Source organism: Yamadazyma tenuis, chromosome 1 (genome assembly GCF_029203305.1).
Source record: "Yamadazyma tenuis chromosome 1, complete sequence".
In the NCBI taxonomy this organism is placed as follows: Eukaryota; Fungi; Ascomycota; class Pichiomycetes; order Serinales; family Debaryomycetaceae; genus Yamadazyma; species Yamadazyma tenuis.
This window is the reverse complement of record NC_089461.1, coordinates 1,498,704-1,524,423: the sequence shown is the minus strand read 5'-3', so window position 1 is coordinate 1,524,423 and position 25,720 is coordinate 1,498,704. Positions and strand designations below refer to the sequence as shown.

Below are 25,720 nucleotides of genomic sequence, written 5' to 3'. Positions count from 1 at the left end.
TATAATCAAGGTTCAGACCCGATATCTGATGATGGAGTACTCAACGAGTCAGAGCCCCCAAAAGCTGCTTGACGGATGGAAACAATCCATGGGTCATTCAATAGCTCAATAGCATTTGGCCTCTTCTTTGGGTCGTGTTCAAGACATCTGGCAATGAATTTAATACCAGGTTCACTTAATTGATCCGCAGAAGGTAACAGAGGTTTGTGACCAGCTGCAATATGATACATGATTGCCCACTCATTGTCTAAATTGGCCCAAGGCCTCCGGCCAGTAGCCATCTCCAACACACAACATCCAAGCGACCAGATATCTACCACTCCATTCTTATCTGAAGATGCTCCGGTGATAACCTCAGGAGACATGTACATAGGAGTACCAGTCATTGAGTTCAAATTGCTATGGTTACCAGCAAGAGGTTTACTCTGAGTAGGGGCCATGGTTCTACCGCTTGTGGCAATGACCTTAGCAGCTCCGAAATCAACAAACTTAATAACACCATTGTGATCGAGTAAAATGTTTTCTGGCTTGATATCGCGGTGAACAACTCCAGACTGGTGCAAATATGCAAGCCCTTCCAACATCTGTAATGTGTAGACTTGGATGACCATTTCATCTTCGATACGGCCATGCAGTAACAATCCTGCCAAAGAACCTCCTTCACAGAACTCCATGAAAATATACACCTTGTCTCGATGTACTTCTACTCCAAAGTATTGGACAACGTTTGGATGGTTCAACATCTCCAAAACAGTCATTTCGTCTCTGATAGAAGGCACCAAATTCTTGACCAACTGGCTATCGTGGAATCTGATTTCTTTCACTGCCATGATACCTCCAGTGTCCAAGTTAACAGCTCCAAAAACGTCACCAAAAGAACCGCCTCCAATGTATTTACCCTTCTGCCATCTGATAGACACACTCGAGAAAGACGATGCCAATAGCGTGACAAATTGGTATTCCAGGTCACTAACATCCAACACTCTTCCTACTGAATTCAATTCTCCTTGTAATTCGCTTCTAGATTCCTCGATCTCATTGATTTGTACCATCATATCTTCTTTGTAGGCATTGATGATGAAATCATCGTCAGCCGAGTTTTCAATCTTTTGTCTTTGAGAAGTCCACCTTAACAATTTTCTTTGTTCAGCTTCACTGGACCTGGCTCCCATGATATCGAAATGAGAAATCAATAACGACATACATCTAGCCACCTTGAGTTTCAACTTATGAAATTGGTCATCTTTGAGTACCAACACATTAAATCCTCTGGTCATATACATGGCAAATTCTAATGCCAAGACACACCAACGGAAGGTTTTTCTGTCTGTTGGAACACAGTCGTCACAGATGAAACTCACCCATTCAATACACAATTGTATCAACTTCATAATGACAGTAGATTTTCTGGAGATGTCCAAGTTTTTCACTGAATTCTTCCCATAGTCTTTGGCATATACAAAGTAATTGTTGATGATCTCTTGACATCCACCTTGTGGGCACATTTTGTTGCACTGCTCTCTAACAATCTTCACAGAGTCCAATACCGCCAAAGACATTTTGAAGAAGTTCTTGTTCACTCTGGTTAATTCATGATGTACCTTTGCTAATGAGCATCTCTGTTCAATGGGTTTTATAACTCCATTTCCAGAAAACAAAACATCACCAACAATGTCTAAGAACTTCTCCTTAACAATATGCAAACTATATGAAGGTAATTTTGAAATCAACAACATCTGTCCCACCTTTACATCAGTAATAGGAACCTTTTCAATGGACAAATTGACAACATCACCCTCCCACACAATCGGCTTTGGAGGACATAATGCCAAAATATACGCAAAATCCTTAGAATGAGAAGGTAGGGCATGCTCGATGCTGCTTTCAGAGGCAGAGTTTTCTCCCTCTTCACAGTTTTTAAGAATGTTCATCAAAGTTGAGAATTCCAGAGTATCCACGTTAGAATCGAGGCCGATATACGAACCATTGATTATCTTTAAGATATCTTGTTCGTTACCGAATAACTCGGAGCTTGCAAAGAAATAGGTTCCTTGAGTCTCAACCGTGCCCGTGTACACCAAGAAATGATCAGTGGCCCTCAAAACGTCTAGCAAATTTTTTGTTCTGTAGTTTGGTGTGGAAGCAATGTCGAATACCAAAGAGTTAGTGAAGTCTCTAGAAATTTCGCCAGTAAATCGTGCTAATTTACGACGCAATTGACCAAAGTTTTCAGTAGTGGAACTGTACCATCTCACTAGTTCAGACACAGTGGGGTTCTGTGATGGAGGTGATCGTACTTGACTAGTGAAGTATGCCAATAGTCTTTGAATCAACCGAGATGTCAACAAGGTCATCTGCTCTGCAACTACAGTACCACCCCCTTCGATGTAGTTTCCCAACCGCTTGACGTGATTGTATGAATCTTCCAACACCTCTGGTTCCTTGAATGTTCTGAAGTTCGTTGGAGACCTGGCACTGTCCAATAGTTTTCTATTCAACAAGATCATTTTGTACCTCAAACATTCGAGGACCACTTTATCAAATTCAGCATTCTCAGCTTCAAAAAAGTCACCAACAACCCAAGTTTTACCAAAGTCAGACTTACAATATTCTTGAACCCCCAGCTTTACTTCCAAAGCTATAGTCAAGTAAGTTCTAAGATCATCAATCATCTGGTCAATCATCATCAATGTGGGATTTTGTAATTTCTTAGCATACCCGAGTCTGACGTTAATAATTTCTTTGATCAACTTCATAGGAATAAGACACAACTCGATTAAGTCATGAATATAATCGGGCAACTTAAGATTCTCAAACATAAAACCCAACCGAATATATGTATCTTTGGATTTGACCATCCATGGAGCCAAAGGTAAGAATATACGTTTTCGGAAAATGTTATGGACATCTTTTTCCTTCATCAATCTTTCTGCCAACGACTTGTTATCTTCGTCAAATATTTTTCGTTCCGGAACTTCAGAAGCTGGTGTTGAGATTGGCGTAACTTTTTCCAGGGGACTCTTGGTGATATCTAATTCGTCATTTCCAATCCAAATTTTGAGAGATGATGACTCCCGTTCAATGGCAGTAGTGATAGACAACCATGCATTTAAGGAATCGATTCTATTTTGAAACTCTTCAGTCTTACAAGCGGGTTTGTCCGCCTTCATTTCTTCCTGAGTTCTCCAGAGGTCGCAACACCGCTCGTATCTTTCCAATATCTCTGTTATCTGAGTCTTAGGAGGATTCCCCAATGGATCCTCGTAATTGATTTCAAAATTAAGCACATCTTCAATGAGCAGACCCACCAAAGTTCTCCTATACGAAATGATCTTTCTTTGGTCGTCCTCCGTACGATTCAACAACTTTGCACGAATTCCAAACCACAAACTCTCCTTGTAGGTGGCTTGTAAATATGACTCTTGCTCATCCAAATTATTGTTGTTGATGATTTTGGTCTTTTCGCTCTTCACCACATCACCTGTCAACACCGACGTCAACATGGCCTGCCATTCCAAACGTTCAAGAACAGCCGGATCTTCGGTACTGTCTTTTTCCAACTGGGTGATATTCTTATTGGGATTGAGTTTTAGATCGCTGAGCCTACTAGCTAACAACGTCAGAGCCGACACAGAATCAAGTTGATAGGCATCATCAACCATATCCGCTAAAAGCGAAGTGTTACCATCAGTCTCCTCATCGTAGTCATCGTCGTCATCGTCATTAATATTAGCGTCATTATCATTATCGTTGTATTTGAAGTCGTCATCAGCTCCTGTGATACCTTTGGTATAGTAGTCATCGACAATCTGATTACGAATCCGACGAATATACGCCCTTTCTTGGGCCATAAACAGCGCGTTTTGGTGTTGTAAATTGTTGGCTAACATGGAACTCAAAGCCTTGGAATGGGAACGAGTCATACTTGAATTGGCTTGGTTATTGGTGCTTTTGATAGAGGAAGCCATACTAGATGAATGTAAAGTGGGGGAATTGACTAAAGAGTCTTCACCCGAACTCGTGCCCGACGAGTTACCCCCATTAGATGGACGTTTGCCCAGACCACCATTGCCAGCTAGAGCACTTGGATTGTGGTGGTAACCCGAATGGTTTCTTAGCAATGTAGGTTTTCTAGGAGGACCTCCGGGGGGATGATGGAGAGGCCGAGAATTGGACAGTTGCAGCTGCAGCTGCAGTTGCAGGGTGGAGTTGGACCGCTCTCGAGTTGGTCCTGTGGTAGCATTGTTTCCAGCTGCCATAGTTAATGTGATTATTCTAGGATACGATGAGATATTCAGAACTTATAAGGATTCAACATATTTTACTCGCCAGTGCGACTGGGGGTTTGTGTGCAAGAAAATGCGACTACCGTGCGATTGAGGTGCGCGTTAGTGCATCCGAACCTCATGGCACTGGGGACGTGTTAGTAGTATACAGTCATGGTGACCCTCTATAGTATGGTCCAGCAGCAGTCTCTACCAAATGCATGGAGTGGTATAACCACAGGGGTGCCGTCGTTAGACGAAAAGTTACTCGGCGGTGGTCTCAAGGGAGTTTACGACTTCCAAGTGGTTCCTAGCAGCCTGCTGATGGAGATGGTGATTTGTGAGATGCTAGCGTCATATTTGAAAAAGGGACCAGATAAGCGTGTGGTGATGATCAATACGTTCAACGATTTCCCCCTACAGTTCATGAAGCTCCGAAAAGACTTCAACTCCCAGTGGTTTTCTCATCAAATCCAAGTATATAATTTGGACACGGTAAGTAAATTAGTGATCCACCTTCAGAAGCTCAATCAGTCGCTTTCCAGTGATACCATAGTGGTGATTAACAACTTTCACGAACTTCTTGAGCTCTATAAACTTGAACTATCTTCATGTCATCAAGAAATGATCTTGAGAGTTCATGCTGCAAACAATAAGACTATAATTGACCATACCCAACAGCATGAAATTGAAGGTACACTTCCCCGTATGATAGAAATTCCACGAATATCCAACTTGGTACGTGAGAGTCCTAATCTGAAGTATGGGTCTCACGTCACGTATGTGTACAATTTGCTTTCTCAGCTCGCGTACCATAAAAACCTGCTTGTCTTCATCACCGGAAGCCTAGATGTTAAATTCAAGACATGGTCTTTGCCATCCCTGTCGTTTATGGATACCTCAGCATCATTTGATAGCTCTCAGGCAACACCTCCAGCCTCAGCCTTGCCATCTACTGGCTCACGGTCTTCTCCCGCACCAACTCAATATCATCCAAAGGGGCGACTAGTTTTGACCTTTTCTGACCACCAGATGTCTCCCGGAAACAGACTGAGCTCAGGCATATTTGAGGCGGTGATAACAAAACGTGTAATGTTTTTTAAAGACTGGTATCATAAAACACCAGAGGCAACTCGCAAACGATCACGGAAGGAGAAGTTGGTGTTTGGGGCTCGAGTGGACGGCGACGAAACCATTTACTTTGAAATAGTGGATAATGATTTGGTAGATTTAAGTGAAGTTTCTAAACCCTTACCGGCTCCATCATTGGTGCAAGTATCAACAGTATCGTCTTCAAAGCCTGCAGCAAATACCGGATTCTTGGACAACTTGTCCTCATCTCCCGGTGTTTTCCCTCTGTCTATGCCTTTAGCTACTAGCACTAGTCAAGGTGGGCCACTAACACTTGGAACCAGTCAACCTGGTCTACTAGCCACTAGTACAAGTCAGGTCGTGTTAGTTGCTACTCTGAATGAAGCAGTTTTTCCTGGTCAAGAGGTGTTAGCGGAAGAGGTAGAAGTACAATCAGTTGATGAAAGAGAGGAAGTTGAGCTTTCAGAAATTGAAACAGTGGAAGCGAACAATAATGAAAATGACAACGACAACGACAACGACAACGACAACGGGAATACAGATGTAGATCAAGAGAAGGGCCACAGGGTCCTTGCTGACTCTAATCACCTTGACTTGAGTCTGATAATTCAAGACTCTCAAGATATGGGTACGCCGTTGTTCCTTTAACCCTGCCAAATTGCTCTACATATCATATATAGCACAAATCACAAAATATATTTCTCACTATTCTCACTTTTGCATCAATCTCATCTCATCGCACAAACGAAAATAAATAATCCAACCTAATGGCTACTTTACTTCCACCACCATCTAAAAGACAAAGGCGTGAGGCCCAAGAGACCCAAGAGGTCGACCTCATACCTCTTGATCTCCCTAATATTCTCATCAAATTTGAAGCTGCAGATACTGGAGACTCCATTGGTGGATCCATAAGAGTTCCTGGAGGCATCACCGAAAAACAGTTGGAACAACTTTTGAACCAGCTTCACAATTCCTCAGAAGACCCCGTGCCATACACGTTCGCATTGGCCAACAAGAAGGCGGATGACTCCGTTGAAATGGTGGATATCAAAGATAACGTGTATTCGTCTATTTTGAAGCCCAAAATCAAGACTACCGAAGACTTCATGACATTAGTGTATACGCCACGAGCCGTATTCAAAGTGCGTCCAGTGACTCGTTCAAGTAATGCCATTGCTGGCCACGGATCCACCATTCTTTGTTGCCAGTTTTCACCCAACGACTCGGGAAGAATGTGTAGTGGAGCTGGTGATCTGACGGCACGAATCTGGGACTGCAAAACCCATACGCCAGTAGCCACATTAGCAGGCCACACAAACTGGGTGCTATGTGTATCGTACTCTCCTTGTGGTACCATGATAGCCACCGGATCCATGGATAACACAGTACGGTTGTGGGAAGCAGACAGTGGAAAGCCACTAGGAAAGCCACTTGTGGGCCACGGAAAGTGGATCACTAGTCTTACGTGGGAACCGTTACATCTTGTAGCAGCCAATGCGGTGCCTCGGGTGGCATCCGGGTCCAAAGATGGTACTGTGAGAGTGTGGGACACCAGTGCCAGAGTGTGTGAAATGACTATGAGCGGACACACCAATTCGGTGCTGTGTGTGCGGTGGAGTGGTTCCAATATTATCTACAGTGGATCACACGACAAGACAATTCGGGCGTGGGATGTCACGGCTGGTGGCCGGTGTATTCAGACGTTACGAAGTCATGCTCATTGGGTTAACCATTTATCGCTTCTGACCGATTATGTGCTCCGTCAAGGAGGATTCGACCACACTTCTTCTCGCAGCAGCATTAAGAATACCACCCCTGCCGAATTGCGAGCCAAGGCTTTACAGGCGTATGAGAAGGCTGCAAAGCTTGGTGGTGGTGTTAGCGAGAGAATCGTCACTGCTAGCGATGATTTCACCATGTATTTATGGGAGCCTTTGAAACAATCAAAGCCCATCTGCAGAATGACCGGTCACCAAAAGTTGGTCAACCATGTGTCATTTTCGCCCGACGGCCGCTACATCGTTTCCTCTTCCTTTGATAATTCCATCAAGATTTGGGACGGGCTTAAGGGAACGTTTATTGGCACGCTTCGTGGGCATGTTGCACCTGTTTACCAAACAGCTTGGTCTTCCGATAGTCGACTTTTAGTGAGTTGTTCTAAGGATACTACGTTGAAGGTTTGGGACGTGAGAACCAGAAAGCTCAGTGTAGACTTACCGGGTCACGCGGATGAGGTGTTTGCGGTAGACTGGAGTATCGACGGACATCGTGTTGCTAGTGGTGGGAAAGATAAGCTGGTGAGAATATGGTCTCATTAAAGCCAAGATGTCCAGGAGGACAGTTTTCGATATATGTACCGTGCACTCATGAATATACATTTACCTTTATTATGCACATGCCACTGGCTCTTTGCACCTTTCAGCATATGTTATACTTATACCAGTTCTGTATGCACCAAATCATTCAACTTGGGAATAGTGGTTAATCTTAAATTCACAAACAAACAGACATTCAGTTCACTCGTCAGACATTCAGCTCTTACACTCATCTAGTACGCTCGCCGGTAGCCTGAACTTCCAGTTTCTTGTCCCTCCATTTCACTCTCTTCTTTCTCACTAACCGGTACATACGCTCCCGCTGTCTCACAGCCGCGAAATGACCCCCAATCTGCGTTCGAAAAACTCCACCAACTGTTTGTTTCTTTACCCCTATCAATTGAAATGGCTGTCGTCAAAAGAGGTGGCCGAAAGAAAGACAAACAACAAGCCCCACCCGCCAAGAGTGGGATTAAGAAGGCTGAATTCGATATCACCAAAAAGAAGGAAGTTGGTGTATCGGACCTCACCCTCCTTTCCAAGATTACCGACGATGCCATCAATGATAATCTCCATAAAAGATTTATGAACAACACCATCTATACCTACATTGGACATGTGTTGATATCAGTGAATCCGTTTCAAGACCTTGGAATATACACCCAAGAGAACTTGAACAAATATAAGGGAAAGAATAGATTGGAGGTTCCTCCTCACGTTTTTGCCATTGCTGAAACCATGTATTATAATTTGAAATCGTACGGCGAGAACCAGTGTGTGATTATTTCTGGTGAATCTGGGGCCGGGAAGACCGAAGCTGCCAAGCAGATCATGCAATACATCGCTAACGTCTCGGTAGAAGATCATGGTAAAGCTCTTGCCAATAATGATATCTTGAAAATTAAAGATATGGTGTTGGCCACAAACCCATTATTGGAATCATTCGGATGTGCAAAGACCTTGAGAAACAATAATTCTTCCCGACACGGTAAATACTTGGAGATTTACTTTAATCCTTCAAACTACCAACCTGTGGCTGCTCATATCACCAACTATTTATTGGAAAAACAGCGGGTAGTGTCTCAAATCACCAACGAGAGAAACTTCCACATTTTCTACCAATTCACAAAGCACTGTCCTGATGATTATAAGCAGAAATTCGGCATTCAGGGTCCAGAAACCTATATATACACGTCTGCTGCCGGTTGTGTTAGTGTTGATGGAGTGAACGATTCTTCCGACTTTCAAGAAACTTTGAACGCCATGAAGGTTATTGGAATAACCCCACAGGAGCAGGACCATATTTTCCGGATGTTAGCAGCCATTTTATGGGTTGGAAATATATCATACGTGGAAGACGAACATGGAAATGCCGCAATTCGGGATGAAAGTGTCATTAACTTTGTGGCATATCTTTTGGAAACCGACGCAGAATCTGTCAAGAAGTCAATTACCGAAAAGATTGTTCAAACCAGTCATGGTATGCGTCGTGGTTCTACATACCATTCTCCTTTGAACATTGTGCAAGCTACAGCCGTCAGAGATGCTTTGGCCAAAGGTCTTTACAACAATCTTTTTGATTGGATTGTTGCACGTGTTAATGTTTCCTTGAAAGGTGAAGGCCCTGGAATGGAAAAGAAGTCGATTGGTATCTTGGATATTTACGGATTTGAAATCTTTGAACACAATTCCTTTGAACAAATTTGTATCAACTATGTTAACGAAAAGTTGCAACAAATCTTTATTCAATTGACATTGAAAGCTGAACAAGATGAATACGTTCAAGAACAAATTAAATGGACTCCTATCGAATACTTTAACAATAAGGTTGTGTGTGATTTGATCGAAGCCACAAGACCTACCCCAGGTCTCTTTGCTGCTTTGAACGACTCGGTCAAAACTGCCCATGCTGATTCCGATGCTGCTGATCAAGTATTTTCTCAACGATTGGGTATGGTTGGATCTACAAGTCGTCACTTTGAAGACCGGAAGGGTAAATTTATCATTAAGCATTATGCTGGTGATGTTACTTACGAAGTCAGTGGAATGACTGATAAGAACAAGGATTCCATGTTAAGAGATTTATTGGAAATGTTGTCTACCTCCAAGAATTCTTTTATTTCCAGTGTTTTGTTCCCTCCAGAAATGTTAACTGCATTACTTGACAACAAGAAGAGGCTCGAAACAGCATCCGATAAAATCAAAAAGAGTGCCAATTTGTTGGTCGACACCTTATCCCAATGCCAACCTTCATATATCAGAACTATTAAGCCAAATCAAACCAAAAGGCCAAAGGAGTATGATAATGCACAAGTTTTACACCAGGTCAAGTACTTGGGATTGAAGGAAAATGTCCGAATCAGAAGAGCAGGGTTTGCTTATCGTACTACATTTGATAAATTTGTGCAAAGATTCTATTTATTATCTTCCAAAACAGGCTATGCTGGTGATTACATCTGGAGAGGAGATGATATCTCAGCAGTGAAGGAGATTCTTAAGGCTTGTTTCATTCCTGACTCTGAGTACCAAATGGGAACCACCAAAGTATTCATCAAGACTCCCGAAACATTATTTGCCTTGGAAGACATGAGAGACAAGTACTGGCACAATATGGCTGCAAGGATTCAAAGGGCCTGGAGACGTTACCTCAAACGTAAAGAAGACGCCGCCATTGTTATGCAGAGAGCTTGGAGGAATAAGACCCATGGGAATAAATTCGAACAGTTCAGAGACTACGGAAATGGATTGCTTCAAGGAAGAAAAGAACGTCGCCGGTTCTCCATGTTGGGCTCTCGTGCGTTCATGGGTGATTATCTCGGATGTAATGACTCAACAGGTTACGGAAAATATGTGGTTAATCAAGCAGGAATAAGTGAGCATGTTATCTTTTCTTCAAAAGGAGAAATCCTCATTGCCAAATTTGGCCGGTCTTCAAAGAGACTTGCAAGAATTTTTATCATGACTAAGAACTCCTTCTACGTGGTGGCCGAGACTTTGGTGGAGAAAAAGCTTCAATTGCTTAAGGAGTTCACCCTTCCAGTTGGTGGCTTGAACTATGTCGGATTATCTTGTTATCAAGATAACTGGCTTGCTCTTTCACTTCACTCACCCACGCCATCCAACCCAGATCTCTTCATTAACTTGGATTTTAAGACTGAACTAGTGGCCCATTTGAAAAAAGCCAATCCTGGTTTAACCATTAAAATCGGTCCCACAATAGAGTATCAAAAGAAACCAGGAAAGTTCCATGTAGTCAAGGTGGTGGTTGGAGCAGCTCCGAAAAATGGTGATGTTTACAAATCAGGTACCATTACCGTGGCTGCTGGTTTACCAGGAAGTAGTAAAAATCCGAAGAGACCAAGAGGGGCTTCAGGTAAAGTGGACTACAGCAAGTACTACAATAGAGGTAGTGGAAGATCGAATGGATTTGCAGCTTCTGTTTCCACAGCAGCTGCTCATCGCTCGTACCAACCGGCGGCTCAAGCTTCTTACCAACCGGCAGCTCAAGCTTCTTACCAACCCGTCGCTCAAGCTTCGTATCAACAACCAATTGCTGCTCCTTCAGTTCCTCAAAAGGCAAGAAAACCACCAACTCCTCAAGCCAAACCGGCCAAGAAGGCTGCTGCACCTCCTCCAGCACCTAGAGCTACTGAACAAGCTAAGAAAGCGGCACCTCCACCACCTCCTCCAGCACCACCAGCGGCAGTATCAGCACCCAAAACTCCAAAGTATCCTACTTACAAGGTGAACTTTGACTACGACGGCTCGGTGGCCGGGTCAATTCCTCTTAAGAAAGACGATATAGTCTATGTAGCCAACGAGAATGGCCAATGGGGTTTGGTTAAGGATTTGGAGGAAACCAAAGAAGGATGGGCACCTTTGTCTTACATGGAAAAATGTGAACCTCCAGCCAGTATTTTTGGCACAAGAGGACACGTTGTCCCTCCTCCTCCCCCACCGCCAACAGCTGTACACGCCACTGCTCAATCGACTGGCCAACAAGGTTCTGGTAATGGTAATGGCATTGCCAATGGGCTTGCGGCGGCGTTACAAGCCAAAAAACAAGAGGAGTCTACTTTGGCCGGCTCTATTGCTGAAGCGTTGAAGAAACGACAAGTCACCAGAGATAGTGACGAAGAAGAAGATGACGACGACGATTGGTAATGGAATATAGACTAAGTAGAAAAATCAATAAATGTATGGACTCCAAAAGCCAGTTTGAAATTTACCAGATCTCGCGCTATAATATCTTTATCATTTAATGGCACACCATGTCAAAAGCACGCAGCAGAAATAGCCTCTTGTTGAGTCACTCTAAAGTGGCCCATAGTCTCAACGGCACTGATGAGTTGTCTTTGATGAAGTACCACTTGGATAAACCAATAGACTCCATATATCCACTTGACTCCAACAACTCCAACAAAGACGAGGTTAAGCTCAAGCACAAAAAGGGCAGGGAGCTCACATATCCCGATTTTCATCCCTGGAAAGATCATACCCAGATGGACGACGAGTCTTCTCGAGTTGAGATCGACAAGATGACCAATTCCCTTTATTTGAACAAAGGTCTTTTTGAAGCTCCTCAAGTCCCTAATGAGTATTACACTGCCAGAAACCTAATTCAAGCTACTCTCTTTTCAAGTGGAGAGAACTGTTTTGAGGTTTTGAAAGAGTTATCTCAGCACTTGGCAGGTGTTCATAAGACAAGAAACGAGGTGATCAACAAGATCCGTGCTGATTCCAACAATTTCAAATTACCTGCAAAAGTTACTCTTACGACTCTAAAACGAGAAGCGTGGTTGGCAGATTTGGCTAATGACAGCGTTCCACTTCTGAAAATCTCGCTGAGAATTCCACATGGGCTCAAGAACAAGGTTTTAGTGGACGTCCTATGCTCTAACTCGGTACCGATCCCAAGGGCAATTTGGTTCACCAAGTGTGTTCTATATGGAGACGCCGTGGCCATTCGTAAAAAGATGCAAAACAGGGGCGAACTGGATGCTCTAGAGTCCCAATGGCTTCAAGAGTGGACCCATCAGGTGGTTGACTACATGTACCGATTTTCACGGGACTTTTCTATGGTCTCTACCCCAGAAAAAAAACTGGATATCATGAACAAATTGAATTATTTGCTTAAATATGTGCAGACGCTTTACATCGAATGCTTGATTGACAAGAGCACTCTCCTACTGTCCATTGTGCGTTTCCTCAAAGACGGATTGAATTTGGAACCACATTATATTGTCCAGCTCTTGTTGGAATCGTCTAAATCTGAGGCTAATGATGAAGAATTTGGTACCCATAGAGATGCTGAAATAAACTTTGGCCAACGATTTCTTGCGTTATTGCTTCTCCAAGTATTTTGGATAGATATAACCAAGTTGGACTATTTGTGTAAGGATCTTAGTGAAGCCTTACTATTGAACTATTATTTTATATCCAGAGTACCTATACTGACATCCAAACAGTCCAGAATCCCGGGGACTCTCGAACGATCATTATCTTTAAAATTGAAAGAAAGCGTATTAGGCCTGATATCGGACTCTATCAGATACATGTTCAAACTAAACACAAATGCATTTATCATTCCCAATTACTGGATTCTCATTGGATCAACCCTTTATCAAGTCATATTGGGTGAGTCGGAGTTAATGTCGAACCAGGAAATTGAAGATATTCAAAAACAACTACAGCTCATACAACACCGAAATGAAAGTCTCATGCTTAATATGAAACACCTGAAGTCCACAAAAGAAGAGAAACCTTTCATAAACTCCCATAGAAGAACAAGTTCCTTTCCAGCTGGGTTCACCCCTTTGAACTTGCCTTTTGAAACTAATGTGGTTTCTCCAGAGCAGAAATATGAAGAACTTGATACACTTGAAAGTGAACTATTCATCAACAGAAGCTCGGATGATATTTTCAGGATCATCGACTACTTGGATAAGCTCAAGTTCAATGAAGAACTTGCCAAGTTATTAAGGCCCTCTTTGAAGCAAAAATCCGGAAATACTGATTGGAAGCTCAATCTTTCTGTGGCTATTACTTGGTGTATCACCATCCACAGAGAGCCTGGTTATTCAAGCGAAAATATCTTGATGTTTTGTGGATTTTTAAAACATAGAGTTCTAGCAGCAGGAAGCCTAAAATACATCACTAAAATCAAAGCTTCCATCGAAAACTCAATACTAGATACCATCTATGACTTACTCGCTGGTCAACCCCAGCTGATCAACTTTCAAAACCTCTATGTTTTGATAAACGAACTATACCAGTTGAAAGTCATAAGTATCTCTGCCTACTTGAGAAAGTTGATCGCCTCGGGAATGTTTTTTTCAGAGCCTGGCGTTGAACTTCAGTTGAATAATCCTTCTGTGAAGATGCATGTTAATATTTTGCAGAACCTCCCGGTATTGAATAACAAGCAATGTGATAGTATCTTGAAGAAGTGGTCAGACCCTCAAATCAACTTTACTCATAAGTTCGAGCACGGACAAAGTGTCCTTAAGCAGGAAGTTATTGATAAATTTGCCAACAATACCCTTGTATCTTGCAATTTACAGAACCTTGAAAACCTAGAAGTTGGTGTCAAGTATCTCCTTGTCAACTGGATGACAGAAGAAATTAAGAAGATCATCAACAGCTCCTCAAAATTGATCCACATAAGGTTTTTGACTGTGACTTTATTATATAAGGTATATTCTCTGTGTGACAACTTGGCGGTATTTTTCAAAGTATTGGTTAAGAGTGTCTTGAGAAACGATGGAAAAGTCATTGTTCTAGACATGGATTCGTTGTATTTGATTGCAAAATTGATGGTAAGACACTTCAAATTGATAAAGACTATCTCTGGAAGTGACACAGGATCTGTGGGTTATGAAATCTTCAGGTTGATAATGGTTAACTATAAGGATTTGGCTACTAGGGAGCCCTCATACTTGAACTTCAAATCCATATGGGATTTCATAGAGACCTCCTTTGATACTAAATCAAGGAGTGACATCAATGCTGATCCTCAATTACAAAAGCCTGCTACTATTCCACAGTTTATTTACTCGAAAGCTACAGTGGATTCTCCAATGAAGTTAAACGCACATACAGTTGAAAATAGAAAGGCCAGCACCGAGTATTCGATTGATGAATTCAGTTCTGATCTCAATGATTTAACTAACAAAAGCTACGTGTTTATGACCACCAGTGAGGTGAATTATGCTTTCTCCGCTTTGAAGTTAGGAGAAAATAATGAAACTTACAATGGTGAAAATGGGTCTAAGAGGTTTGCGATAGTACTTTTTGACTACTATATGAAATATGGTGGTCGTTTATCAAAGGAAGAAGAGAACCTACTTATTAGGCTTTTAATTAACACGAAGCACATCTTACAAGCACAGTTTTTCTTCCCTTTCATAGATTGCTTTGCTTACTTCACTCAGAAGCAAATTCCAAAGTTTGAGAATGAACAAGAAAAGCTAAAGTTCACCATTGTTGCAAAGAAGTTGATTGCCAATGAGATCCTTGAAATCCAAGAGGTATTGACCATAATCACCACTATTTTCAGTAACCAAGAGATGGTCTACAATTACAACTCTATGTTACATGATTTAGTAATTGGTGATAATATTCAAGAAGAACAAGTTTTGACAGAAGGTCAAATTTTACCTCTTCAAATCAGTCGAATTGCGTTCTATTCAAAACAAGGAGCAAAAACCTTAGAAATCATTGCAAACGAAATCAAAGCTCAGTCAATGGAGGTTCTTTCTTTTTCAATCTCTTACAATCAAAATTTGGAACAGCTCTTTACTAAATGGATAGTGACAAGATCTAGGTTCTTCATGGAAAATATCAAGGTCAACTTTGATGATGATCAAATCATAAGTTTGATTAATCGAGTTTCTGGTTTGAATACTAATATTCACTCGCTAGATGATTTGTTAATCAATTCCCTGAAAATTAATGAATTCAATTTACCGTTATTTCAAATTTTGTTTAGATTGATTCTAACAAGAGAAATGATAAAAATCTCGGATATTGAACGGTTTAACCAATTGAAAATGTTCATTGAAACTATGATTCCACAGTTACGGTTCCAATTCTCATTGGATAATTCATTCTTTGGAGAGCTCTTCAACTCATTACCTTCTGACTTTAAGTCAGATGTTTTGACAATATTGAGTAGCATATTATTTTCCCATATTCGTCTTTTAGAAGACAAATTCAAGGCTGAATGTGAGTTTAACGGAGTCGACATTCTACCATTACTAGCTGACTTTTTCAAGAAGTTTTCTTTTTCTTCAATTGAATCCATTGAAACCACAACTTTGGTACTAGGGGGTTTATCGGACTATCTTTCTAATTTGTTGACTTTATTGGATAGTATGTCGACGCCCAAAAAGCAAGCCGAAAACGAATCTATTGACAGATCATTGTCTGTATTTATCCGAATCTTGATTATTTATAAAGAGTCGATTGCTAAGTTCATCCTCAACCACGATCAAGGGTTCAATTTCTTAGTGAACCTAAAACGACTACTCGTATCAGAGTACTTTACTGGTTGTAATGAGAAGCTCAAGATCTTGTTGTACGATTTAATGCTCATTAGTAAGAATCTTCTTGCTCAAGAATTGAATCTAGAAAGAGGTAAAAGAAACGATATCAAGGATGTAATTGTTGATACACCTACAAACAACAACGCTGGAACACCCAGTATAAGTGGTCAGCCATCTAATTTAACCCCAAATCAAGAGAAATCCAACGTTTTCTTGAGTCAAGATTTGGTTGCAAATGGACAATTGTCTAAGTTCGAAAAGTTTGCAGCGATTTTCGACTTACCAGATATCGATAACCATGACATTTTACAAAAGTATCTAGATGATACGAACATCATTTCAGCAGTGACATTACAGGAAAACGAAATCAATGCCAGTGGAGACTTTCATATTTTCAACAATAGTGGGTTGTATTTGGTTAAGTCATCGAGAGATTCGATGTTTTCTAATGAGCCATTTAACCTTCTTGGAGAGAAGAAAAAAGTAGGCGACCCCCCAAAGTTTAAAATCAGCAGTTTCGAGATCTTAGAGAATACTAATCCTGAGATTAACAACGGAAAGATCAATCTTCTGCTTTTTGACGCGTATATAACCAAGCAGAATCCTCCATGATGTGTGTATAATATAAAAACGATTTGGTCAACAACGCGCACTTGAGTTCTTCGTGGCATCCATCAATATGAACAAACAGCTAGGAGAACCGTTTGGTATAGACGATTCTTTGAACTCGTACGAGGAAGAAATTGATGATATCAATGATATATCTAGTGTGGAATCATCCCCCTTAGTGAATAAAATCAATCGAAACCCCCCGTTTGAGGAACGTCAGAATAACTTTGGGATTTTGACCAGCGCCAACTTTTCAACTGATTCTATTGCAGAAGTAGAAGAAGACTTGTTGAACATCCAGGGCAGTCCATCCACACCGAATGCGTCCAGTGGAAGTATCATTAACTTTAGTCACAGCCGAAGATACTCCATTTCTGGTCTTAGTTCTCCAACGTCAATCATGAGGCCTAACTCTTCTTCCAAACCACGTCCTAAATCTGCATTTTTTGGCGACGATGTGTTCAAAAACGAAGAAAGTCCGTACCCGAACCCAAACCTGTCAATCTCCTTACAATCTCCAGTATCAAGAAATAACCACAGACGAAATTATGTTCCTCCTCCAATAATAGCCCCCCCATATTCATCAAGATCAGGTTCACCTACGAGGTCAACTTCACCGTCACGGTCTAATAAGCACTTCAGGTCCAAAAGTCCGGTAAGAACCCCGTCGTCGCCCACAAAACAGTACCAACCGTTCAATTTCAAGTCTCAGGAAATGCTGATGAACAACAATTTATCAGTGAAACCGGCTCATAGAAAAGGACATAAATACAAGCACTCGTCGGTGTCAATGAACTTTTTTCAAGAACCAACGCCGTCTAATATTGATAATGAATATTTATCTACGATCACAGACCTGTTCCCCATTCCTACTTTGAGTGAGTCAATAGCGTCCATAACTAAAGACCAGAAGATCAAGTTGGGATGGTCTGCAGTGCACCTAATGTTATCCTTGCTTGTGTTTTTGTCGGGACACAAAATTCAACAACAAGAGCTTTCGACGCTAGCTCATTTGATTTTCTACGATTCCTTGGGTTCAATAGTAATCATATTAGTGGAAATCATGTCAAACTTTGATGTTTGGAACAATGCTTCGCTAGTTTATCCTTTTGGATTAGGAAGACTTGAAGTGCTCATAGGGTTTGCTTTAGGGGCTTCTTTGGTTATGGTGGGGTTTGACTTATTGAGCCACATATGCGAAGAGTTTATTATAGTTCTTTTGAACATGGGTGAAGACTCAGACCATGGCCATGGGGGTTCCCATCATGTACATCGATCCGACAGCAATGTGACGAATTTGTTAGTATACTATGTGGTGTTGGTATCAACGATAGCCATCACCTTGATTACCTCGAACTATATTTTGGCAGCGAAAAAGATCAATAAAATCATCAAGGAAACTCCGTCCCATAATAGAAATGTGAGCAATATGGGATTACTAGATGATCTCGAGCTTCCTTCCACGCTGAGCAAAACTTTTGAAAAACTTGAAGACTTTGCCAGTATCATCACTAAGAACCCAACTTACATATTGACTTTGCTGTACGCAGTATTCTTGGTACTTTCACCCATAATGTCTGGATTTATTCTGAAGCAATTTGAAATTGACCTCAACGAAATGGCGTCTATAATCATTTCATTATTGTTTTGTCTCACAGGCTGGAAATTAGTTAAAGCCCTAGGGGAGATTCTACTTTTATCGTACCCAAGCACAAATATCGTGTACAACAAACTTAAGGCGTCAATCTTAAACGAAATCAGCGGCTTGGAAATGTTCAAGAAGAGCCATAAGGTTGATAGATTGTTCATCACCAAGTTCAACTACGATACGTTTGTGGTTGGAATTAAGGTGTCGATGCCAGGCGCTTCTGTAGACGAGGAAGCCATTTTTCGATTTGAGGTGAGTCGTTTGATTAATCGTAAACTCCAAAGACGCCAACGAGGTAATTTCAAGTTAGAACTTACAGCTGATATAGATAGAACGTGAGTCATAGACTTGTACCATTGAAATTTCCGATACCGCTAATGTATCCAAAATATAAAAGTTTGTGGTAGTCCGAAAAGGGTAACCATGAGTCAATCAAGCGCGATGCGAAATCTCAGCAAAGAAGTACATTTTTCATTTTTTCGAGATCTGATTCCCAAATATACTTTGTAGTGTTACCAGTATGATTAGAACAACATTTAAAATCAACGGACGGGCTCACAGCTTCCGCAAGTTTCATCAGTCTCACAGAATTCTTTCTCAGAGTCAAGATTTCATCAATACCATCATCAAGCCATACACAGCTACTACATATGCTAGACCAGATATTGTATTTACCCACGGAAAAGGGTCATATTTGTATGATTTGGAAAACAAGGAGTATATTGACTTTATTGCAGGTATTGCTGTAACATCTTTAGGTCATTCTAATCCCGATGTTACCGAATTAATCCTGAATCAAGCGGGCACATTAATTCACTGTTCCAATTTATTTTACAATTTGCATGCTGGAGAATTGTGCAACAAGTTAGTGACGAAGACCATCGCCAGTGGAGGAATGCACGATGCTTCCCGAGTTTTCTTGTGTAACTCAGGAACCGAAGCCAACGAAGCTGCTCTCAAATTTGCCAGAAAACATGGAAAAAGCTTTAGTGAAGATAAGTTTGAGCTCATCACTTTTGAAAACTCGTTTCACGGGAGGTCTATGGGTGCATTATCTGTAACTCCTAACCCAAAGTACCAAGCACCGTTTGCACCATTAATTCCTGGGGTCAAGGTGGCTAAGGCTGGAGATATCGAAAGTGTCAAGGCTGTTATTAGCGACAAAACCTGTGGAGTAATAATTGAACCCATTCAAGGAGAAGGTGGTGTCACTCCAATTGATGGAGACTTTCTCATCCAGTTGCGTCAATTATGTACGGAAAACAACGCCGTGTTAATCTACGATGAGATCCAATGTGGTTTGGGCCGGACTGGAAACTTGTGGGCTCATTCTACACTTCCAACTGAAGGACATCCAGATATTGTCACCATGGCCAAGACCTTAGGAAATGGGTTCCCGGTTGGGGCCACATTGATCAATGAAAAGATAGAGAATGTATTGAAGGTTGGTGACCATGGAACTACTTATGGTGGTAATCCCTTGGGTGCAAAAATTGGTCTGTTTGTGGTTGATAAAGTCAGTGACAAAGAATTCTTGCAAGGAGTAACGTTGAAGTCGGAGAAATTTGTGGCTGGTCTTGGAAAGATTGCTGAACGCTATCCAGACCTTGCTAAAGTCAAAGGAAGGGGACTTTTGTTGGGATTACAATTTGATGAGAGGGTCGATATTAACCAAATCATCGCTGAGTGTCGTGACAATGGATTATTATTATTAAGTGCTGGAATGAACGTCATTCGGTTTGTCCCTGCTTTGAATGTCCCAGACGAAGTCATCACCGCTGGTCTTGAAATCTTCTCAACAGCTGTGGACAGGTACCTAGCTTAGATAGCAGTAGACGATGGTAATAGAAAATTTGCGATCGCGAAAATCTAAAACAGCAGCTTGAGCGAGACTCGACGGATACAAGATGACAGTCCCTGTAATGTCGTCCCTAACGGACCTCGATCACTGTCTATCGCAGCTTCTTGATCACAGCTCACCCCAGCTCCTCCTGTCGCACGTGATCCAGCTACTTTGTCACCAGCTCAAATCGGCGTTGTTAGAAACGCCCAATGTCATGACTCTCCAATCACCCATAACACTTGTGGGGGATATCCACGGACAGTACCATGATCTCTTGGAGATCTTCCGTATTGGAGGTCCGACACCTCACACAACGTACCTCTTTCTAGGTGATTACGTCGATAGAGGGTATTATTCTGTCGAAACCATTTCCCTTTTGATCTGTCTAAAACTACGATACCCTGATCGAATTTTCTTGATTCGAGGTAACCACGAGTCTCGTACTATCACCACGAACTATGGGTTCTACACTGAGGTTTTGAACAAGTATGGAGGAAGCAGTGCGGTGTGGAGCTACGTTACCGATGTTTTTGACTATTTGCCATTGGGAGCCATCATAGATGGTCGTATATTTGCTACTCACGGAGGATTACTGCCAAGCTGTCAACAGATAGATCAGATCCGTGCAGTGGATCGATTCAAAGAGATTCCGCATGATGGAATAATGGCAGATTTGGTGTGGTCGGACCCGGATCCGGAGATCCTTGACTTCAAGTTAAGTCCACGGGGTGCTGGGTACTTGTTTGGATCTGACGTGATGCACAAGTTCTGTCATGACAATCTGTTGGTACAGCTTCTACGGGCTCATCAGTTGTGTAATGAAGGATACGTAAGTTATTGGCGAGGAAAATGTGTAACAGTATGGCTGGCCCCTAACTACTGTTATAGGTGTGGTAACAAGGCCAGTGTGCTTGAAATCAGTCATTCCAACTTTGATACTGGAAGCACTGAGAAACGTGAGGTACTTCCCGGACAATTCTTTAATGTATTTGAGGCTTCACCACAAAATGATGAAGATACCGTCAACGGGAAGCTGATGAATGGAGTGAACGAATTTGATGGACTGGCATATATAAGGTCCAAGGAGATTGATTACTTTCTATAGGCATGATGTATATTAATGATTAATACATGACGAATGTGTGGAGTTTGTGGAACATGGATATTATGATGAACTCAGCGTGTCGAGGAAGTCTTTCTTGGTGGTATAGAAACTGGAAGGCTCTTCTTAAGTAGGTCGATTAAATATGTTTACGAATAATAGAGCTCAAAGTTGAATCCATCGTGCACCTCATAGTCATCGAGGGTGATGTGGTTCTTGAAGATTTGGTTTCCCTTTTTCAAAACAATCTTTTCATGGTTCGTGCCGATTTGTAGTGAGAGGATCTTCTTAAAGTCACCAATAGTGTCAGACGGAAGGCACTTGACTTTGATCTTCTTACCAAGTCTATCGTTCACTGAGACTTCTATCATTGAATAACGAAATTCGAAAATGCGAAAAACACAGACTCTATATAACTAGGACATACAATTGATAATACAAAAAAACCGTAGTTCGGTGAAAAAAAGTACACAATTATACCTGAAAGCAAGTATGATGCTAAACAAAATCACTGGATTTAGAGAAACTGGAATATTTGTGGAAAGGATGGTTTTCCTCCATGTCGTCCTCGGGGTTGCGTGCAATACCCTTCCGCAAATACATTCTCTTGATCCACTTCCAACATTCAACAGTCAATATGAACACTAGAGTGAATGCGACAGAAAGGCCCCATTCGTAGCCAATAGGTCCTTGTAAAAACACCTTGTTGTTAATCACAGGTATATAAACCACTGGGAATACGGATGCAGCTGCTCCTAGCACAGAGACAAACAAAAACGTATTATCCCATAAGTCTGTGGCCAAAACCTTATACCAAGGGAGTTCTGAATAAGGCCTCATGTTAAAAAGCGAAAAGCGAGTATGAATGCATTCCCAAGCCAAAATCAAAGCACACCAAGTGAAGGCAGCAAACGCTGCGGATCTTCCTCTAAAAACCAATTCGCAGCCAGTTCCACTGCCAGTGTTACAGTTATGTCCCAAATCACCATCACCGATCTTGAATACCACAATGGCGAAAACTGCCATACAGCAGGCTGACATCCAAAACCCGTACACAAACATATCAATGACAATTTCTAATGTGAAAATATTATGATTTGGCGGAGCCTGCAAGATGTCTTCCGCAGCCTTTTCTTGACCCAACCCCATGGCCGGGAAACACGATGTGGCCACAATAACCCAGAGACATTGAACAGGTGACATTGGAAACACCGAATAAGAATCAGTATCAATAAATGCCAATCCAATCATCAAATACAATGCTTGTGCCACGTTCTCTGCAAGCAATTGCAATACAAATTTCTGGATATTAGAAGACATTCGCCTTCCTTCTTCAATGGCATGCAAAATCGAAGCAAAGTTGTCGTCGGCCAAGATGATATCGGAAGCGTCTTTGGCAACATCAGATCCATTCATACCCATGGCAATACCCACATCTGCTTTCTTTAATGAAGGAGAATCGTTGACACCGTCTCCAGTCATAGCACAGAACTTGTCTCTACGATGTAAAGCCTCAATCATTCTGACTTTGGTTTGTGGGGCACATCTTGCAATGACTAATGGCAACAAAGGCAAAGAATCAACTTGGTCATTTGAAAGAGCATCAAATTCCATCGCTGTCATTACCATCACCTTAACAACATCTTCAGAATAGTGGTCCAAGTTACGAGGAATAATACCTACTTCCTGTGCAATGGCTTTTGCAGTTCCCGGATGATCACCAGTTAACATACGTACGTTAATTCCAGCTTGGTGGCATAACTTAACTGAGGGTGCTGTTTCGGGTCTAGGAGGATCATAAATCCCAATTAAGCCTTGGAAAATTAGGTTCTGTTCTACTTCTTCACGGCGTTCGCTATTCTCTTTAGTCAAGCAAATTTCTCTGGTTGCAAATGCTAAAACTCTCAAACCATCACTCGAAAGAGCATTCATGTTTTGTTCGATGAATTGTTTGTCTTCGTTGGTCAATGGTATAAGAGTCTGATTGTCGGTATTTTCCCCATACCAGAAACTGCAAATGTCTAATACACGTTCTACTGCACCCTTTGTATATACTCTAGACTTCTGAGTAACACTTTCTGTGTAGATAACTGACATTCTCTTGATTGACGAATCAAATGGGAATTCACAGATATGTTCTAACAGATCCTTCAGAATAATTTGATCTCTCAAGAAGCCAAATCTCTGAGTGAATACATTTATAGCAATTTCAGTCGCATCCCCATGAGCTTCCCAAACAGGACCTTCATCTTTATTAACCTGGTTAACACTAGCAATATTAGCCAATGACGCTGTGTAAAACCATTTTTCTGCGTTTTCAGAAAAGGATATTGAAGAGATTGCATTAAACTCAATTAGTTGGTCAGTTTCGTTGGTATACTGAGGACTACACTTGCTGAAATTAATATCACCATCCCTAGAATCTAAAACATTGCTCGAGTTTTGCACAAAGTAAGTCCCAACAGTTGGAATCCATACCTTTCTTGCAATCATCTTACCCAAAGTTAAAGTACCAGTTTTATCAGAACAAATGTCATTGATTCCTCCCAACGCTTCTAGGGAATCCAATTTACGAACAATGACGTGTTTAGTGACCATAACTTGAGCACTAATAGCCATAGTGATGGTTAAAACCACTACCAATGACGATGGAATCATGGACAAGGCCACACAAACAGCATAAATAGCCACAGAAACGTTCACTCTGAAGCTTTGAGATGCCATTACAACGATTGCAAAGAGCACTGCGATCCAGAACAAAATGATAGCCAACCATGACAAGCGTCTTTGAAGAGGTGTACCAACAGTAACCCCCAAAACATACATCACGACATTGTAAGCAGATTGCCCTATAGCACTAAATATCCCTTTGACGCCTGAACCCGGTTTTATGAACACAATCAATTTACTGTCGGAATCTTTCAAAGAGGATGCAATCTTTCCAATTTCCGTGTTCAAACCAGTTGCGACAGCAATACCAACACCTCTTCCCTTTGCCGCAACAGCAGAAGAATAGGCCATATTACACCTGTCACCAACCGGACATTCCTCGTCCAATACTTCTTCCGCGTCCTTGGCTACTGGCAAAGATTCGCCCGTCAAAAGAGCCTCATCCGACTCCAAATTGACTGTTTCAATCAACCTCAAATCAGCAGGAATCGTGTCACCAACTCTAACATGAACAATATCACCAGGAACCAACTCGCTCGTATTGATATTCAATTCTTCACCACCTCTCAACACCCGGGCAGAAGGCGAAGACAAAGACTTCAAAGACCCCATGGTCTTTTCAGCCTTAATCTCCTGAATGAATCCAACAACGATATTGACCAATACAACAGCACCGATAACACCACCCGAGATCCAATCTTTGATGGCCAAGGCAATGATTAGGGAGATTAATAATACCAAAATCATCGCGTTGAACACCTGATGGGCCAAAATCTTGGTGTAGCTAATCGAGGTTTCTTCACCAAGATTGTTAGCACCATATATCTTTGAATTTTCTTCCACTTGTTGTGGGGTCAATCCATGATTGAAATCAACATGCCAATAATCTAGGACTTGTTGATACGAACATCGATAAGCATTTTCAGCTTGAAATGTTTTATTTGCAGACACACACCTTAATTTTAATTCCTCATCGTAATCATGAGGGTTTCTGTCAGTTTCAACAGTTGCAATTAAAGTAGACTTTATTGTTAGAAACGAGTTGAAAGTCTGACAATCAATAAACTGGCTGTAAGAGTCGCTATATATCGAGTAGACAACGACGATATGCTTTAAACGAAAGTATTAAAAGCACAGATCTGTGAATCAGTAGATAAGTCTGTGAAAAAAAATGACAAAACGAGAATTTTGTATACTTAAGTATTCCGCCAAGAAGCTTCAATTTTTTGAAAGAACCGTTCTTGGCCGCAAAATATGAGAAACATGTTTTTATCTTATTTCAACTCTCTGTACCCATGTGAGACTCTGGAAAGTTAGTCTATTGAATGTACTGCCTAAGCACCACCTTGCAGCACCTTCATGTCAGTCACGATTAGAAGCCTCATACCTTATATAAACGACAATTTTACAATACCCAACGTTTTTCACTTAACAATTGGTTCTTTAACTGTCAACTCCTTCTCCTCCATTCTGAAATCTCTAGTCCCACGTTTTCAACAATAATGGCTGCTTATTCCAAATCCAAGGCTTCACACAGGAGCCAAGATATGCCCAGAAATAATCCTGATTTTGGCGTGCCAGTCACAGTGGTAACAGAACTGGGCTAGAAACTCTTTGGATCCTCTAT

The 25,720-nt window shown here is 41.5% G+C and overlaps 7 protein-coding genes across 7 annotated transcripts; 4 read left to right on the top strand and 3 right to left on the bottom strand. All coding sequences in view use genetic code 12, as the record gives it.

Annotated features, from left to right (window-relative positions):
* Window positions 1-5: 5 nt before the first annotated feature.
* Window positions 6-3,968, bottom strand: SSK2 (Suppressor of Sensor Kinase (SLN1); the record flags this gene model as incomplete). Its single annotated transcript, XM_006688133.1, has 1 exon — window positions 6-3,968. The coding sequence occupies one exon, from the start codon at window positions 3,966-3,968 to the stop codon at window positions 6-8; it is 3,963 nt and encodes a 1,320-aa protein (XP_006688196.1).
* A 2,156-nt stretch (window positions 3,969-6,124) lies between these two features.
* MYO1_1 (class II myosin) lies at window positions 6,125-11,839 on the top strand (the record flags this gene model as incomplete). Its single annotated transcript, XM_006688129.2, has 2 exons — window positions 6,125-7,657; window positions 8,009-11,839. The coding sequence occupies 2 exons, from the start codon at window positions 6,125-6,127 to the stop codon at window positions 11,837-11,839; spliced, it is 5,364 nt and encodes a 1,787-aa protein (XP_006688192.2).
* Window positions 11,840-11,946: 107 nt separating this feature from the next.
* Window positions 11,947-16,833, top strand: SRB8 (RNA polymerase II mediator complex subunit; the record flags this gene model as incomplete). Its single annotated transcript, XM_006688127.1, has 1 exon — window positions 11,947-16,833. One exon carries the CDS (start codon window positions 11,947-11,949, stop codon window positions 16,831-16,833), a length of 4,887 nt encoding a protein of 1,628 aa, XP_006688190.1.
* A 67-nt stretch (window positions 16,834-16,900) lies between these two features.
* zrg17 (cation diffusion zinc membrane transporter Zrg17) lies at window positions 16,901-20,303 on the top strand (the record flags this gene model as incomplete). Its single annotated transcript, XM_006688123.2, has 2 exons — window positions 16,901-18,813; window positions 19,040-20,303. 2 exons carry the CDS (start codon window positions 16,901-16,903, stop codon window positions 20,301-20,303), a joined length of 3,177 nt encoding a protein of 1,058 aa, XP_006688186.2.
* A 232-nt stretch (window positions 20,304-20,535) lies between these two features.
* On the top strand, window positions 20,536-21,426 carry PPG1 (Putative serine/threonine protein phosphatase; the record flags this gene model as incomplete). Its single annotated transcript, XM_006688122.2, has 1 exon — window positions 20,536-21,426. The coding sequence occupies one exon, from the start codon at window positions 20,536-20,538 to the stop codon at window positions 21,424-21,426; it is 891 nt and encodes a 296-aa protein (XP_006688185.2).
* Window positions 21,427-21,572: 146 nt separating this feature from the next.
* On the bottom strand, window positions 21,573-21,794 carry HUB1 (ubiquitin-like modifier hub1; the record flags this gene model as incomplete). Its single annotated transcript, XM_006688121.1, has 1 exon — window positions 21,573-21,794. The coding sequence occupies one exon, from the start codon at window positions 21,792-21,794 to the stop codon at window positions 21,573-21,575; it is 222 nt and encodes a 73-aa protein (XP_006688184.1).
* Window positions 21,795-21,921: 127 nt separating this feature from the next.
* On the bottom strand, window positions 21,922-25,454 carry ENA1 (Na+ ATPase; the record flags this gene model as incomplete). The annotated part of the gene is made up of 2 exons (XM_066157507.1): window positions 21,922-25,116; window positions 25,449-25,454. The coding sequence occupies 2 exons, from the start codon at window positions 25,452-25,454 to the stop codon at window positions 21,922-21,924; spliced, it is 3,201 nt and encodes a 1,066-aa protein (XP_066013604.1).
* Between the last annotated feature and the right edge of the window lie 266 nt (window positions 25,455-25,720).